General features: G+C 30.1%; 3 protein-coding genes across 3 annotated transcripts; 1 reads left to right on the forward strand and 2 right to left on the reverse strand.

Annotated features, from left to right (window-relative positions):
• Positions 1–5913: 5913 nt before the first annotated feature.
• LOC126835853 (uncharacterized) lies at positions 5914–7514 on the reverse strand. Its single transcript, XM_050568701.1, has 4 exons — positions 7444–7514; positions 6501–6659; positions 6247–6405; positions 5914–6093 (listed from the first exon to the last, which is right to left on the reverse strand). Exons 1-4 carry the CDS (start codon positions 7474–7476, stop codon positions 5914–5916), a joined length of 531 nt encoding a protein of 176 aa, XP_050424658.1. The 5' UTR covers positions 7477–7514.
• A 1722-nt stretch (positions 7515–9236) lies between these two features.
• On the forward strand, positions 9237–12166 carry LOC126835854 (uncharacterized). The gene is made up of 4 exons (XM_050568702.1): positions 9237–9338; positions 9710–9868; positions 9967–10125; positions 11990–12166. The coding sequence occupies exons 1-4, from the start codon at positions 9240–9242 to the stop codon at positions 12164–12166; spliced, it is 594 nt and encodes a 197-aa protein (XP_050424659.1). The 5' UTR covers positions 9237–9239.
• Positions 12167–15388: 3222 nt separating this feature from the next.
• On the reverse strand, positions 15389–16751 carry LOC126836257 (uncharacterized). Its single transcript, XM_050569499.1, has 4 exons — positions 16612–16751; positions 16404–16541; positions 15831–16064; positions 15389–15741 (listed from the first exon to the last, which is right to left on the reverse strand). The coding sequence occupies exons 1-4, from the start codon at positions 16663–16665 to the stop codon at positions 15616–15618; spliced, it is 552 nt and encodes a 183-aa protein (XP_050425456.1). The 5' UTR covers positions 16666–16751; the 3' UTR covers positions 15389–15615.
• Positions 16752–18686: the final 1935 nt, after the last annotated feature.

Genomic DNA, 18686 nt, shown 5'->3' on the forward strand with positions numbered 1-18686 from the left:
GCTAAAATATTAATATTTATAAATTATAATTAATATTAGACCCCTACTATTAATTAATAATAATAGTAATATTTGTATTAATATTAATATTTGTGGCGTAGTTCATTATAGTGCTGGAGGCCTCAAATAATATAAGGCTTATTGAAGCCGCAAATTCAAAATATTTATTTAATAATATCATTAAAACGTTGCACGACCAAACGTTTTTAGCGAGGAAAATCCACTGGTCCGATTTTAACGGCATTAAGCGGACATTGTCGACACGAGCTTAAAAACATAAATTAAAAACCTAGGTGCGGGCGTTATTGAAAATTCTCCCCCGTGTGTTGCAATGATTTCCCCCTCGGTCCGCTCAATTTAACATCAATTAAACCGGCGGGAAATTCCTAAGCGAGCACTATATTTTTAACGCCTGAGAATAGGCTAGGGAAAATCAACACAATCAACGATTACGGGGGCACGGAGTGGGCGGGATTAAAAATATAAGTTCAATGGTGACCCTAACGAACTGCCGGCAAACGGTAAATACGATTTTTTCCGCCGGCTGTGCATTTTGTTCTTTTGTTTCTCTATCATATTATGTACATTATACGCTATATGCCAGGTTTATATGAACGACAATAGCGTTCAATCGATACTACGCGGTATAAAAAAAAAAAATATATTTAAATATATGGAAAACGCCACAGTTGCTCTGCCCCTAGAAACATTTCAAGGGGCTTTTTAGCTTTTTCGCTATTGCTCTCATTGTTTTCCGATCGCTTTCCACCCCAATATACATAATAATAACCTTTGTCCTTTTCAACTTGTAGTGCCTGATAATATTGATAAGACGCCGTGCCGAACGTGATCAGCTCTGCAGCCATATTTAAGTACTTTTTATACTTACTATACATACGCCCGTACACTTGCGTTTGTGGAAAACATGTAATAATTATTTTTTCACCAGGTTGCGATTTTATTGTAGTTGTAAAAACGCATAAAAAGTATTTTCAACAATCAAATCGTACAGAGACAAAGGAATGTGTAAGTTATTCAAAGTTTGAAAGACCAGAACGTGGATAGCATGTTATTTTGCGCAATTGTGTGTGTTGTATTATAAGAATTAATTTCGGTTTTCTATTAATATTATAAATGATTTACAATTTCTAGACAAACTTGCTTAGTATTAAAATAATAATTATTATTATTACTCCGTCTTCTCCAATCAACTTAACTGCCTATTTTCCACTTTCGTTTCAAAAAATCTAACCTAAAATATTTACCATAGTTAAACCTATTTGTACTTTTACGTGGTATCTTATAACTTTCAAAATAGTTATCCAAAACTGGTTATCGACCAGTCAACATTTTTAGTACATTATTCTCAATTTAAAGAGCTAATAAAATGTATGCGTTACCATTTAAGTTTTAAAAGTTGCTATCAAAAAAACTAAATTGGGAGGGTGGTAAAAACAAAAAAAATGCGAGAAATTGAGATCACATTGTATAAAATTATTATGGAAAAAAATCAATTATTAATTAAACCCAGTGAGATATTGTGTGGTACACGATAAGTTGATCACTCTGTATTAAAAACATTCATAATTATTAATATGCCGAAGAAAGTTATGATAACGGTCATATTAAGTGTAAAATATCTTATAAGAGTTTTAATGTCCTACAACAAATATAGTTTATATACATTTTATTCAAAAGGCTACTTTAACAAGGAGGCTGTTGAATATCCAAGTAATATTTCTAAAATGATTTATATTACTGCAATACATATGGAACACTAAAAAAAATTATGTTTGTAATCTAGCTTAATTCATTTTTGAAAAATAGTATGTCATAAAAACCACCAGAATAAATAGGTGCATAAATACCTGCATCTAAAGCGATAAAGGACCGTGGATATATATACAGACATTTTTATTTTGAAATTAGGGTGAGCTTTGGAAAAGAGGAGCTAATTTCGCGGGAACGGCGCCCGTAGCTTTATATGCTAACCGTAATTCCGCTTATTTGGTTAATACCACTGTAATGTTATGCTAACTCGATTTACTGGCAAAACCCGTCATAATTTTGAGCTAACGCAATCAACCGAGTCCCCTTTGTCACTTTACGGCCAAAACAAACAAGAAGAACACCTCTGTTCAGTTTTGAAAATTATGTACCGCCGCGCCGTGGAAGATGCAAATTATTTTGGCCACCTAACGGTGAAGACAGGAAAAATTACAAGTATTTGAAAAACGCAAATGTCACATAATAATTCGGTATGATAATATTATACATATATATTTTATAAACCTTGTTTTTTCAATGAGCTTATTGTATTAACGTATATTTAAAATTAAATAAAAATAGCCGAATCTTAAAAAAAAAAAAACAACATAATAGTGTATAGTACGTCCTGTTATTACACAACCCATTTGCGTCTATTTGATTTCTTTGTAAAAATAGGTATTTTCACTGAACAATATTACCGTTTGATTGCAGCAGTTCAGCAATTCGTGTGTGATATTTCCCGCTTCTGAACATCTGCCCCCCCTAGCGCTTTCCCCGTTGTGTCTGACGCCACTCTCTTGAGATATTATACTTAAGTACAATTTGGCAATTGCAATTTTGATGATAAAACACGTAGTCACGAGCATGATGCATCGAGGTAATAGACATCGTTGTCACCGCGTTGTCGTTAACACGGCAGTTCCTTTGGCCTGCGTTGATATTTTGTAAACAGCGAAAATATATAATATAATAATGTACGAGAACGGCGAAGCCCGGGAATTTTGATGGCAGAAACGGAAAGGGGGGGGGGCAGGGTGGCCAAAATTACACTTCACGCTAACCACGGTAGACAGGGTGTGGTCTTGTCGATTTATCAACATTTCGGGAACGAGACACGGCCGGGCAAAAAGACTTTGACAAATGATCGACTCGCGTCGGAGCTGGTTCCTATACTTACTGAAACCAACCGTTGAGTAGGTACTACGTGCACCCCCCCCCCTCCCTTCCCCATGTGAAGCGTGCGTATGTGTTGGTGTTGTCAAAGGACTACCGTTAATTTCTCAAAATGTTAAACGTTATTGAAAACAACCCTTCCCCGTTTCTGGGCCGTGTAAATATTTCGTCGCTATCGCCGCTCCGCGCCGCCCGGGTTTTCCCAATAACGCTGAGAGGTATTTGCAATGCACTTACACAACGAATGATTGACGTTTTTGGAGAGAGAATTTTTTTTTTTTTTCCTTTAAATACGACATTAATTTCCTCGGAAAACGATTTTTCATTATAACACTTCAAACGAGATAACGATAAAATGCAAAATGTCTTTAGCGGTATAATAATAATACTGTAATATACTATTTGCAGTTCCCGATTACTTTTTGAAGTTTTGCCACCTGAGATTGTGTTTGAATCGCAAGCGGTTCTGACAGTAGTCACACTAAACCCTGTATAGACATAACGCGATGTTAAAGTCTCCTATTCTCGTTTTTAGCAAAACGTATTAGTTTTACGCTAATGTAATGTAATTTCATTTTTTTTAAATTTTTTTTATAGACATAACCGATTAGGTCGATGGCACGTCCATTGTTCACGCGTATTATCAAGAGTCATGTATTAAAAGTATACTAGTTAAAAAACCGAAATCCGATTGGCAAGTATGAATCTGTTGTTGATGTTAGTTTTAGCTTCGATGCGGAGCTGAAAAAGTATTGTTTTTACAATTATTTTTTTTATTTTATTTTTAAACATTTTTTTTGTGTCGGACCCACGGCAACTTTAATTGGTCGTCCGTAAAAATTAAAAAAATCTTAATTGAATTACTAAACTTCATATTAAAATAATATTAATTTATTTAATTATATAAGTGTAAGTGTTAAAACCAATACATAATATTTTTTTCTATAAATCTGGTTTTATAATAAGTCAAATTAATAAAAAAAAATACACATCAGAGACTTATATTTTGGGTTTGGGCTTTTCTAAAAAAGTACCACTACAAGTTCTAGCAATTTTAACTTTTTTATAAATCGTATAATATACTTTTTTTTAACTAAAGTAGTTTTGCAAAACTTTTTTAGACACTTTTAACATACTTTTTCATATTTTTAATCGTAATTATTTTTTAACAAGAACATTATATCCAAACTGAAATTAAAACGATTTTAACATGTCTTGGATTGTGTTAAAAAAAATTACTGCAAAGTTATTCTTTTATGATAGAACGAAATTTGCCGTGTTGTTTGAACTAAACATATTCAATTACAGAGCGTACAAAACTTTATACAGCAAAGTTTAGATTTATATCTTTTAATGAACTTTACCATGGTTAATGGAGTTGCCGTATTTTCTCTACGTTTTAGGAATACAAGAGTCAAATAATCGACAAGTCGACTAAAGATACAACGCTTCCAGGTAGTACTTCGATTCAACTCAATAAGGTATTCTTTTCAATTGTAAGAGTTTGCTTTCAGAGGAGTAGAAAAAAGTTTTTTTTTACTTTTAAATAACGCGTTGTGTTCGACAACCCAAGTACAACGTAGATGTGATAAGAAAATGCTCTTAGGTGCATCATCATATTTGACGCAAGTAAAAAAAACGAGTTGAATATCTCTGCTTTAATAAAATGAGATAGAACTTCTTGACTTTTTAATATGTTAAATGTTTAAAAGGTAATATTATACCTATCTTAAGTATGATTTTTATTTTAATTTTATTCAAAATTAAGCATGCCTACAAAATAAGATAAACCCGAAAGAGTCACTCTGTCCAGTTAACCAGTTTTAAGTTTAAACGATAATTTGTTTAGAGGATAAAAACAAAAAGTCATTAATTGTAGGTGCCCTAAGTATCAGTTTTACATACCAAAGTTGCGTACCAAATTTTATACATATTTTTTTATATTATATATTTCTTATGTTTGTTTACAGTGACATATAGTGTTAAGTGTTTTGTGTACTGCCGCCGAAGCAAGTACATTATATACATATGTATTTAAAAAAAAGTTTCTTGTTAATACACAAAAAAAAATTACCGCCATATTACAATACTAAATTTTAATCTTAACGAATTTAATTGTTTGTGGATGATGTATGATCAAACATTTAAAAGTTACGTATAAAACTTAAATCATACTTTATAAAGGCGGTAGATTATTTTTATTTTTAAAACAGTTTTATTAATTATCATAAACGTACTATCTAACATAATGCAGTTTAATAAAATATAATTTTTTTAAATTTAGAATAGTTTGCTGAAAATTTTGATTGGTCCTTAACCAGTTTTGAACAAATAGTTGTATTTAAAAGTTATTAATGTTTAAAATTTAGGACGGAAGGTGGAGAGTGGTTGAATAATGTGCATAGATAAAATACTTTCTTATTTACAAGAAAAATCGTAGGTACAGCATTTTCGAGGTCTCGAGATACTTGTTTCGGTTAAAAAATTATTTTATATTATGTCTTATGACCACGTGCAGCGGGCAGTGTGACGTTGGTGATAAAGTGGTCAGTAAAGGATCGGGGGAATCCCCACCACTAATTCAGCTGTCGGCCGCTGTACCATAACAAAAGTATTTTTACATTACTATTTTAATATGTACATTGTACACAGCTTTTATTTGTTGGTGACGATATACATTACTTAGATTACATTAGAGTGTTTCCGTATTATGTGCCATATTTAAAGGTTTTTGTTGAAACATATTGATGTAATATCACATAAACAAATTACAAAAATGTTTTCGAAAAGAATAACTAAAAAATTGCAATTATTTTACGAGTTAACTATTACAGGATATTAAAAGAATCACCCGGTATAGTATAATTAACTATATTATATTGTATGTATTTCACATTGAAAGTGCTAAAATAAAAGTATGCAGTACAATATATTTGTGTCCTCATTTACTTCCATATAAAATAATTATTTTTAATAATTGCCTTCGGTATCCCAAGGTCTTACTACATCCACAGCCGCGATATTACAACCAACTACGGTGTTTTGTTTGTTAGTGTAAAATTGTTTGAATCTATATTTTCCATAGAAAAAAACCGCCGGCTTAAATGTGTTCTCAAAATTTTTTGTATCATACCGAACATTGTAAACACCCTAAAAAAATTGTACAAAATTATATAATAATAATGATTTCTAAATAAAACCAAATAAGCGTTATCGTATGAAAGATCTGAACAGAGTCATTGAAAAGTCTTTAGCTAGTATCGAACGTTGAAAGATATTTTTCCCATATTGGTTACACCGTACCTTTGCAACCGGGCATTCCGCATGTTCAATGCCTAAAAACGTGTGAAATGTTCTTCCGTAAAATCGCTTTACTGTCGAGCATGCCTTATTAGATGAGTACACATAAGCATTAGGTTTCCATCCTCCAATTTTATCCATTACAGCCATATTCACGTTTACCTATAAAATAGAACAAAAACATATGTTAAATTGCATCTTTACATGATCTAATTGTATGTGTAAATGATATAGTTCCACTTGAGTATGATACTCGCATCTAAATCGTCGTTGAGCGGTTCTAATAACGTTACATTTCCGACATATTCCGTTCCATATGATGACTTCTGGCTAAGATGTATGTTTAATTGGATCGTCTCATTGATATTCATCAAATCGCATTTATATACAGCTTTAAAGATAAGCTTATACTCGCCCTGAGTGATTATACAACGTGCGAAGTTAGGTCAACGGCTTAAAATAAAATATAATCGTCTACCATTACACTTTAGTTTTCAATAATATATATGATACTCAATATGTATCCCAATATTATATCATCCAGTAATAGTTAGCACAAACCAGCCCAAGTTATAATATGTTTTAAAATGTATAAGACATAATGACCAGAACGGTTAGGTTAGATCGGATTTACTGCTTGTGTCTAATTTTGGTATACGTAAACTTTTAAGGTTTAAATGGTAACGTACACCTTTAACTAACTTTTTTAATTAAGAATAATTTTCTGAAAACTCTGACTGGTCGATAACCAGTTTTGAACAAATAGTTTGGAAGTTATTAAAGCAATTTAGGACGGGAGGAATATTGGAGTGTAGTATTATTTATATCTGCGCGCATTATTCTACCACCATCCACCTCCCATCTTAATATTAAACATAAGTAGCATTAAAAATAATTATCCAAAACTGGTTATCCTCCAGCAAATTATTCTTAATTTGAAAAAAATATTTAGTTTACACTTAACCATTTAAATGTTAAAAGTTAACAAGAATCCGGAAAAATACAAAAACTTGAACATTGCCAAATATTGTAAATTAACGTTTAAAGTGTCTCCAAAAATAAAAATTACAATTAGAGAGAAAACGAGTGTCTTATGCTTAATGAACAGCTCTGTTATATATTATCCCTAGATCATAAAAATGTTAAATTTATGCGATGCATCTTCATACGTAAAATATATTCATGTATAAGATTACATACCGAAGGAAGATTAGGTCGAAGCAACGGTTTCATTGTTAGATCTCCAAGAGAAAATCCAAATAATAAGCTAAAAATATTAATAATATATAAGCCTATCATTATCAATATTGATGGATAATTTGGTAAAACACAATACTGGTGTTTTAAGCGTTGGGAGTATTAATAAGCAAATTCTTTAAGGCTAAAAATTAAAAGAAGACTGTTGCTAACAATGTTGATTCTAATTCTAAAGTATAAAATAAAAATGCATTATATACTGTAGGTTTATTAAAAATAAATTATACGTAGTTATACACGCGTTTTTCAGAAATCGTATAACACGCACAGTAGATACACACAATATAAATTTAATTGGTCATCGTTTCATCACAATAATGCATATTATTATGGTGTCATTTCCATTATCAGATAACTTTTTAAAAAAGGCAAAATTACTTAATAATTTTTATCGAGTATGCGGATAAAATTCCGGGAATTATTTACATTTTACTCTCTAGCAAATTGAATATATTTTTTCCCAAAGAAAATAACAGTAAAAAATGTTTTTTTTTAATGCGTAAAATGTTTATATTGTAAATTTGTTATTAACAATACTTGAAAGCATTTAATTTTAAAATAAGATTTTTTTTTTATTTAGAGTACCCACCCAAAATATACATTTTTACTTCAAATTTATCCGAGCCCTATGTTTTTATTGCAAAATTTTACATAAACACATCGCTTGCATAGGCGCAACTAGGGAAGTGCTAGGGGGACTTTAGCACCCCCAAAATTTAAAACCTTAATTTGTACGCAAACAATTTTAATTACATTTTTTATTTCAAATATTTTTTTTTCAAATATATTGTTATTTTATATCTAATGGTTTGAAGATAAGAAATATGTTAAGTCAGGTATACATAATTTTAGCACCCCTTAAAATCTAAGTCTAACTGCGCCTATAATATCTTGTTCAATATAATGGTGGTTTTTTTTATATTCCAAGAACTTAACAAGTTTTCTATTTGACATTTATCAATAAAAACGGGTGTAAGTTAATTTTAAGCTTAAATGCAATACAGCGCACGCCGTTTATGATGAATAAGTACACGAATAAGCGTTATCTCTTCATCCTCCAACTTTATCTATTACAGGCATATTTATGTTCAACCATAATAACAAAGACATCGGTTACATTGGATCTTTATACGCCCTTATTTTTTGTATAAAAGGTTATTCGACTTTGTACGGTATTCACATCTAAATCATCAGTGATCAGTTCTAACATTGAGTATAAATTGTACAATATATACTCATTGGTTCTAATAACGTTATATTTCTACATGTGTAGTTTTACGCTGTGCAATCTTGTTAAAGTTCAAATTGAATCGTCTCATTTAAATTTCGAGGATTGTACTTATATACTAATCTAGTAATGAGTTTGTATTTGAGACCAAAACGTAGACACTACTTTATATTAAAAATGATAATTTTGTCAATTAATTTGTCATATACTATTTTCAATTTGAAATAAACAACGTTTTATAGTAGGTTTATTATAGTTCTATTTTTTATTGATTTAAAGATAAATTGATAACAAAAAAGGAAATCGCCAGTGCGTATTATTAAAATAGTCATAATATTTTATTGTTGGTTTTTCACATTTCCGCATGATGCTTCGTGATGCATGTTAAATTATATTTTTCATTTTATACAAAAAATACATGTTATTCAGTCGTAATGCGTTTGTTACACTTAAATATATTCTGTAATTACTATTAATATTGATGTTTTTTCAACGTTATCGATATAACTTGATGACAATGGTCATACTGTTTTTTATTTGTACAATGTTAATGGCGTTTTCTTATGGTGATCTAAATTTAAAACCATTGCTTCGTCCTAATCTTCCTTCAGTACGTATTTAGTAAAATAAATAATTTAGTCTATTTTAAAAACGTATCATTGAGTATAATATATTGTATATACAATGTATACTCAATGAAAGTATATAACATTTTTTTAATAGTACTATTTGCCCTAGCTAATGATCATAGTAGTTCATAAAAACATAAAAAAAACATATGGGTTTGTTCAAATTACCTTGTGCTTTCATCATGCTTGTAACGAAATTACAATTACCGGCGTACAAATACAAAATATATAATTTACTATTGCAATTAAAAATACTACTCATGCAATATTATTACTAGAAAATACCGATTTTCGTATTATACTTTATGCATTAGTTAAACAAATTATCTAAACGGAGTATGTATTATTTCAGGGTGAGTATAAACTAATCTTTAGAGCTGTATATAGATGCAACCCAACAAGTACCAATGAGACAATTAATGCTAATATACATTTAAGTAAAATGTCATCACGTACAACAGCATATGTGGGCAATATAACATTGTTAGAACCAATCACTGATGATCTAGACGTAAGTGTTTAAATTGGTATCAATGTACCTAATTTAAATGGAAATGGTATAATCGATATAATAATATTATTTATAAACATTTTATTTATTAATTATAGTTTAACGTGAATATGGCAATAATGGATAAAATTGGCGGATGGAAAGATAATGCTTATGTATATTCTACAAAGAAAGGATGCAAGACTGCTTTACATCTTTTAGGAGATACTGCTAACGTTTTTTTTAATACTGATAAAATGAAATGCCCTATTGAGAAGGTATAAGTTAACCTATTAATAATGTCTACATTAAAGTTAATTAAGTCAAATAGAATAATGTACAGCTATCAGCTTGGTTATGTAACTTTTAATAACTATTTCAAGTAATTTTGAATCCCATTTTATTATAACAAATCAAATGGATAAATATAATTTTTTCGAATACAAAATAAACAAATTATCTTTACCTAAAATATTCGAACAAAAATATAACTATGCTAACAATATATTCGATTCTAATAAATAAAAAAATGATGTAGCATACATATTATTTGATCTCGAATAACATAGACTGTTATTTTATTTATCATTATTTGGATTTCCCAATAATTCATTCTCACTTAGATATTTATAAATCAAGTTTAAGTTTTTGGAATATTGTCCCCCCCCCATTCGAAAACAACAAGATTACACTTCTTCTTTAGCTTCGACGCTTAGCTGAAAAGGTAAAATTATTGAGATGAAATTCGTTGTTTTTAATTTGTTTTTGTAGATTGTACCTACTGGAACGTGGGGAGTAAGGTTTTTTCTTCTATTTTTTAGCCATAATTTTACGATTTAAGGTTTGAAAATGTTTAACTTTGGAAAGAAAATGTCTAGTTAATATTACCTAAGAATGTCGAATCGATCCAACAATTTCTCACAAGTTTATAGATAGAAAAAAGGAAAGATGAAAAATTTGCTACATTTTTTCCCAATTTTAAGGGTGAATGATTTTTTTTTTTATAAAATGGGTACATTATCCTGTTTTTTTTTTTAATTTTTAGAAATTTGTGTATTTAAGCAGCTACATTATTTTCTCCCTTCTGCGTTTCTTTAATTTATGCGCTTATGCCAAAACAACATTTCATGAGGTTTTATAATTAGGTAGATCTGTCCACAGATATACACCGAAATGTTTTCTTGGAAAATAATGGCCATAAATTGACTATTCCGATCCAGTATTCACATCATTCTTACTGTACTAAGATCAAAATATACATAATTTGTTTATACTTTGTTATTAATGCTGATATACTGATGGGTTTATAATTGATATACCTACTGCTGGATTAGGTATATACCATGCTTGGATTTTTGGTTTGTGTGTTTATCCTTATTAATATTTTCATTGGTCTTACATAATAATATTGCCTTGAAAAATGTTTGTTCTGTGATTTTTCGCAGTATTTAACATTGATATATTTTTTGGGTAAAATATAAAATATGATAGTTTTTACTTTTTTTGGAAATTAAACAATAAGCTGTTAGAAAGTCCTATACAGTGTAATCGGAGCATAGTGAGGATGGAACATAATGAGGTCGATGTAATTACAGGACTGTAGGAATTATTATAGCCGAATAATGAAATCACTCTAAAAAAAAAAACGCTTCGATGCGAATATTTATATATATTTATATTTAGATGGCACAAATACCGATAATAGTTATAGGAAAGGCAATTATGTGCTTGAAATTGTATTTTTAGTATTATAGACTATAGTGGACACGATTAGGATTTGTCGTCTGAGTATTTACATTGAAGCGTTTTTTTTTAAAGTGATTTCATCATTTGGCTATAATAATTCCTATATATTTTTTTTTCATGATCTTGGTGGGGAAGCGGTTGACTTTTTACATTTTTGTCACAATAACGTAACTTTATGAACAATGAAAACACATCATTGTAAAAACCATATTTCCTCAGCAATAATACATTCCCTAAAAATTGTGTCAACAAAATTTGGCACGGCTCGCTTTTAATTTTCTAGTTATGGTATTCGGTAATGAATATATTTTGTACCTATAGTTATAAAATTCATTTTATCTGTACAAAAAATATAAATGATTTCAGCATCAATAATGTAACTTCGTATGTTTTTAGGGCGTTTACAAAATCCAATATGATACAAAAAATTTTGAAAAATCCAATTTGCCAAAAATTTTTTTTTATGGAAAGTACAAGTTTAAGTGGTACTTCACTAACGATCGGAAACAAATAAAAGGTTGTAATGTCGCTGTCATGGATTTAGTAAGACCTTGGGAAATAGATGGTACCTAAAACACATTTATTGTACTTTTATTTGTATTGTGTACTTTTAACATTTTAATCAGCCTTATTTTAAAAACTTTTAAACTTTCTATGAAAATATCTTATACAAATATCTACATTCTACAGTAGTTGATATGTATAAATGAAACGAAACTATTTAAAGTTTTTTTTTGCAAGGTTTTAGTATTTTTAGTTTTAACATTATCTGTTATTTCCAATGGGTTCACTAGGTTTAAATAAGGTAAAGGAATATAATACACATATATTATATAATATGAGACATTTTTGTTTATGTATAAGATTAAATAATATATGAAATAAATGAATTTATTTAAACGTTATAAGGTGCATATATTTTGAATCATTGTTATAGATATATTTTTAAAAAAAAGACGATTTGAAACAATTTGACAATTTAGTAAGAAGTAGATTAAGTACGACTGCAGTTGTCAGTGCAAATATTCGGGCATTGATTGTATTATTAATCAATAGTTGCCACTTGTCAAAAAATACAAATACTATATCGATGAAATTATATTTATATTTTATTTTTTTCTAAATACCATGTGTGTCATGTTACTTGACTTGTTAAACTACATATTTTATTACTGTTATTGGTCAACGGACATAATGTAAATTATACAAAATTGAAAAAAAAACTACTTTGTTTAGCTAATTATTTATGAGGAAAATTTCAATTTTTTGCCGTAGTACCGAGGACGGTAGACTACGTTATTAGACGTTTCCATTCCTTATGTGTATTCACAGATAAATGCATTTAAATATCCAAACATGACTGAGAACATTTTAATGAAATCCGTATAACAAACGTAACCGTTGTTTATTATGATAATCCATTTGTACACTTAGTCCAGAAAAGGTCTAGTGAACAAATTGGTTTGTAAAATGTCTGACTTCCGCCAGAATTAACTGCATCGCACAAGTTCGTTTGATATTCTCTCCAGAATTTTATCTTCTAAATCACATTAATATTTTTGAGTTGGTCTAATGAATGTATGTAAGCTATCCAAATAAAACAGCGTTAGAACGGCTACCGGAATTATGAAAACTACTTTATATATATATAGATTGGCAAAAACGCCAAATACGAATGTACTTTTGGAGCACCCCACCGTGAAACTTTTTGAAACTTACACCGCATGCTTGAAAATTCTTAGAAAAGCTAAAAAACGGGAACAAAGTACCATAGTAACAGAAATAGTTGAAATAGTTGTGTATAAAAATAAGATAATTTTCCGTTTTTTCGACTTTTCTATGAGTTCTTTTATTTGTTTTTTCTAAGCATATATCTGTAACAACTGTAAATAAGAGTGTAAGTAGAATTTCGGTAAAAATTGACTAAGTACGCTAGGATGTAATCCGAAGCGCCTAGCACACTTTAAATGAATGTCCAACTCGTTGGACCAACAAGAAAACCTTGAGAGAGATGCGAGTTCCTGATTATTACATGCAGATTTATGGCAGCTGGTCAGTTTAAAATCGCTCCCCCGTAAAATCACTGAAATCGACTTACACACATATTCACAGTTGTTATAGATTAATGAAAACCAAATTTTAAATTTGCACATTTTGTGTAAAATGTTCTCAACTTTCTTTTTTTTAAGTGACAAACGCATTTATCGCACTTATTGTCCAAGTACTTTATTGGCCGACTTTAGGTACAACAGACGTTGCACGGACGCGTATTGTACGTTTATCCAATACCGTGTCGTGTATGTATTCAGCATTTTCTCAGATTATTATAAAAAGGCTGGCGCGCACGAAGAGGGTGCAAGAAGGTTTTCTTTCGCACCAACGAATTTGTCGTATTACATAGCGTTGAAAAGCGCATTTCAAGTGTTGAATATCTTTAGATGGCATGTATAATATGTTAATATATAAAAAGAGAGAGAGAAAGAGACGGCAGTTGTCGAGTTTATTGTGTACGGCTCAGCGGTCCTATCGATTTATGCAAAATAAATAAACGTAATAGTATATACATTACGGCATGATGTATCTCGAGAAAAAAATACAAAGTAGCGAAATGCAAAACATAAGTAGACGTGCGACGGTATATTTTGGCTTATGGTAAAAATATGTGGTCTGCGTTTTGATCCATAGAAAATCCGGACAACCTCTTGTATTTTTGTACTCGGGTCGGGTATTTTGCCCGGGTCCCCTTCCAATTAAAATATTCCGCTAATGAATACCACCGTCTCGAAACTTTTTGAAAACGAATTCCCATTGCCCTCTTATGGTGGCTCTTTGACGTACAATCTCTAGGGACTTGTGCCGAAGCCGGAATATTATGATGAATTCCACTTGTGCGCATCTTAAGCGCAATAATAATAATGACGATGAGGCTTTTGGGTTTTATTTAATCGGGTCGCCGCCGTTCGTCGGAGATCGACAAAAGGTCTTTTGTCAAAAAAAGGAAAGGAGTTCGCCATAAGACATTCCGCGTTTTCGGTCTTTCGTCGTTATCATTTAATAGAATCATCCGCAGTATGAAAATAACTTTTAATTACCGCTTCTTATGTGGTGGAAAAAGCCGCCGTCTCGTCTTCGGCGGTACGCCTTCGTCAACTTTTAGAAAGTCTTCTGGCGGGCCGGCCTCTAAGTCGATGAAGATTAATTTCGCAGTGCATTCATCAAGTTTGTCGTATCCACCATAGACGCGCAAATGCCAACGCCGTGTATAGTGAATCTGTCCAAACAACTTTTCAGAAAGAAAAATCGGATCTCAACTATTCGCGCAAGAAAATTGTCATTAACCAGTATTTACGTTATTTTGTATTATTCGTATACCAACGGCCGTCTGCGAGCATCGTTCAAAACTACAAAAAGAATGTTCAGCGTGTACTTACTTACTTACTTGAAGTACAATAAAGTTGTGTAACTATTTAAACGAATACGTGTTATCATTGTTGTCTAGTAAGAACTTTGTTGATTAACCATCGGAAGGATCTACGATGTCACGAACGGTTTCATCAAAAGCGTGATAAGTAAATTATAATTCTACTACTTATAACTGTTTACGTTTTCCTCGGATTTTTAAACATAATACATGTTTTATTTTTACTGTCGAGGAACTTGAAAAACACTAATTTTCTCGTGTACCCTTTATTATCGTAGCTAGAGACTAGAGGTCATAAACTTGTTTTATAAAACAACATTAATGCTATCTAGGACTCATGCAATTCATTGTATGAAAATATTGACAATTGTAGATTTAAAAAAATATATGGTTTACATTCTAATCAACTTGGATATAGTGTGGATAATATTAAAAAAAAACTGTATTTACAGGAGAACATATGATTGCAAAGAATATTGTAAATTGTCGTTTTAATAATCGAGTTGAAACTTTACTTGTATTATATAAAAAAAGTATTGAACAAAACAAGCTTACACGTTGTACGATGTTCTTAAAAGGTTTTCTTGGTGTTACATCGTTGTTAAGTATAACCCATTAAAGAAGATAATTTTTTTTTAGGATTTTGATAAGGTTTAAAAACATAGTTAATATTTTTGTTATTTCCTTGTATTCCTCTATTCAACGGTTGAATGACGTCTGTTAAATCCTGTTAAAAAAAAAAGAAAAAGATGCCCACTATTGACACTATCTAGCACTTGTTATGATAAATAAACAAAATGTTTGTTTATTACTCACTTTAAGTACATCCGAAAGAGTGTTAATGTTAGTCACAATTAATCTGTTCGAAGAGTCTTTTGTCCATTTTCCTTTTGCAATATGCAATCCTTTCCGAACATCGTGCAAACCAAGTTCGTGAAGTTTTGAAAACGTTCGTAGTAAAACAACAGATTTTTGTCTTAAATGTTGCTTCGTATGTGTGCTCAAACTCTTGAGTACGTTGACTAGCAGTATGTTGGTTTTCTTAATTATCTGAAACAAATTTTAGATTAAACGGTTTACTATAAAATAGCAATTCAATAAATATCCGAGTACAAAATTGCTTATGCAAAATTTTATTGAATGATTTTTGAAATAACAATAAATGACAATAAGTGAGTTGATTTTTTTTTGGAATGTAACTAAAAAAGAGGAGTGATTGAGGTTTTTGGGGATCGTTACGTATATGGGTCATTACTTTATGATTACTTTAATAGGGCAATCATAAAAACATATTAATATAGTAAATAGGCAAATCCTAAAATTATATACTGAATTCGATGAGGTTATTACTCGTACCTAAAATAAAATAACACAAACGCATTACATTACTTGTTGTACTTCCTTGGATGTAAGAATTTTGGCCGCGCTGGTGACCACATGATGACCGACTTTCAGTAAGTCGTGATTGATTCTGTTTAGAGCTGCGGCCAAATGAATTTTGGGATCTGTTGGTCTTCCGGACCAAGCCTGTAGGGGTTAATGTGATCAAAAATATCAATTAACACACGATTTATGGAAAGACAAAAACAGTACTTACTTGTTCGAGCAACGGTATCAAAACGAATAGCGTCATTAGTGTTTTTGTCTTCATATTAGCTTATTATGTAAATTAATAGGTCACGTGTAATGAAATCAATGCGAATAACAAGAAAATAATAATAATCATTAATATTTTATCATGACCACAATAAATAGATAATTACAATGGTATGCATGAGTGCAATTTTTAATATCTTCTGAATTCAAGTTTAGAACAATTGCATTACAAGCTCCTCCCATACATGTATAATATTGGAATTATATTGAGTCAGGTGAAATTGCCATCCAACGCGTAGCTTCTAGTTCGATAATGATTAATTTTATCAAGTCCATAACTCATTGCACGTTATTCGTTTTAACCGTTTAATGAAATGTTATTTCAAAAAAAAAAAATGGAAATAGAAATATAACAGCATATTATTATCATTTAATACTAGTCAAGAACAGAAGACTGATATGTGCCCAAGGCACACGACTAAACTATAACAATTTGCCTTTTGTTTTATCCCGACTACTGTAATTTGTAGTCTATAAAGTACAATTACCAAAACAAACTTATATATATTTTTTTTTAGCATTTTGGCCCAATTTCAAAAGTAAACACATCAATTGATGATTCTTATAAAGCCTGTCTTAATACAGGCTACATCTAAAATTGTAGCTAATCAGACTGATCTTATAAATACATTTAAAATTAAATTAAACAGACAAGAGAGTTTTTTTAAGTACAACGGATTATTTTCATACAAGTAAACGTACTGTAACATTAAACATATATATATGAGCACTGTATGACAGCATGTTTTATAAAAAAAAACAAGTACAGTGTACATTGTGTACCTACACATTATAGGTAAATCGGTCTGTTGATTAGCACAATACCATGTAAACAACGTTCAAAACCCAAGTTTGGAGAAATTTGCATAATTATTTCCTATTTTTGTAATTCATCAAGCGAAAATGTAAACAACAACATTCCGATTCGTAGAAATGTTATTATTTTGTCATGACAATATGTTCTACAACATATTATCACTATAACATATTGTAACATATATAATACACTATAACTATGGTCTATGAGAATAATAGAGCTAACTATTTTATTTCGTAACTAAAAAAATAAATATATTTGCAAATAATAAAAAACAAACAATAGTCGCAACTTGTAATTAGAAATGTGGCATGTACTTTTATAGGTCAGCTGTGATGATATAAATTAAACATTTTAAATATTTTTCGGGAAAAAAAAATTATTTATTATCATTGGTATTTATTTAATTTATAGGAAGGTTGCAAGAGGCTCTCCCAAGAGTATTTTTTCTTATGGTTCAAAATGTCTAAACTAGGCCTGGGTGATAAGATAAAAAGGTGTGAAGAACGCTTAAATAAGGCACTTTTAATTATCAGTTCATTTTTTATGTAATTTCCCAGCTATTTAGGATTATAAAAATATTTAAAAAATTTTTTACAATCATTGCAGTTATATAATATTTGTTTTTTATTACATTGAAATGTTCATTCCTTTGTTCTAATAATAATTTTCGATTTTTTCTAGGAATTCTTATATGTCCTTATTGGCGCATTTTATTTACTATTATTATATGTGTACACAGAATGATATTTTTAATGTTTGTTAACATTCCAGAAATCTATCGATACTATTATGATATGGTACGTATGCTCTACACAATATTTATTTTTAGAGAATGCATACAAGTATAAGAAGTTTGCATTGATAATAATTATTGTATAAAAACAGATACAACTTTATTAGCAAACTGCCATCAATGCAGGTTTTCAATCGACACATCATATAGGCAATATAAACATACAGACCTTTAATTTAAAATTACATATTATAATTGACTTGAGACACAGTTGAACAGTTATGATACACAATAGCGATGTAATGCCAATAGGATAGTAATGCGGTTTTTTTACTTTTTGATAAAACCAAAACAGTATGTTCACCTTTGACCAATTTTGATCCCACGTAACACATCGTTAACATAGATTTATATATGTATTTTATACATTTGGATGATATTATATAATTGTTTAGAACATTTA

This window comes from Adelges cooleyi, unplaced genomic scaffold (assembly GCF_023614345.1).
Source record: "Adelges cooleyi isolate 19-005CV unplaced genomic scaffold, UGA_ACOO_1.1 ACOO_flye_CR_arks_rails_tigmint_CR_PRNA_23, whole genome shotgun sequence".
Classification (NCBI taxonomy): domain Eukaryota; kingdom Metazoa; phylum Arthropoda; class Insecta; order Hemiptera; family Adelgidae; genus Adelges; species Adelges cooleyi.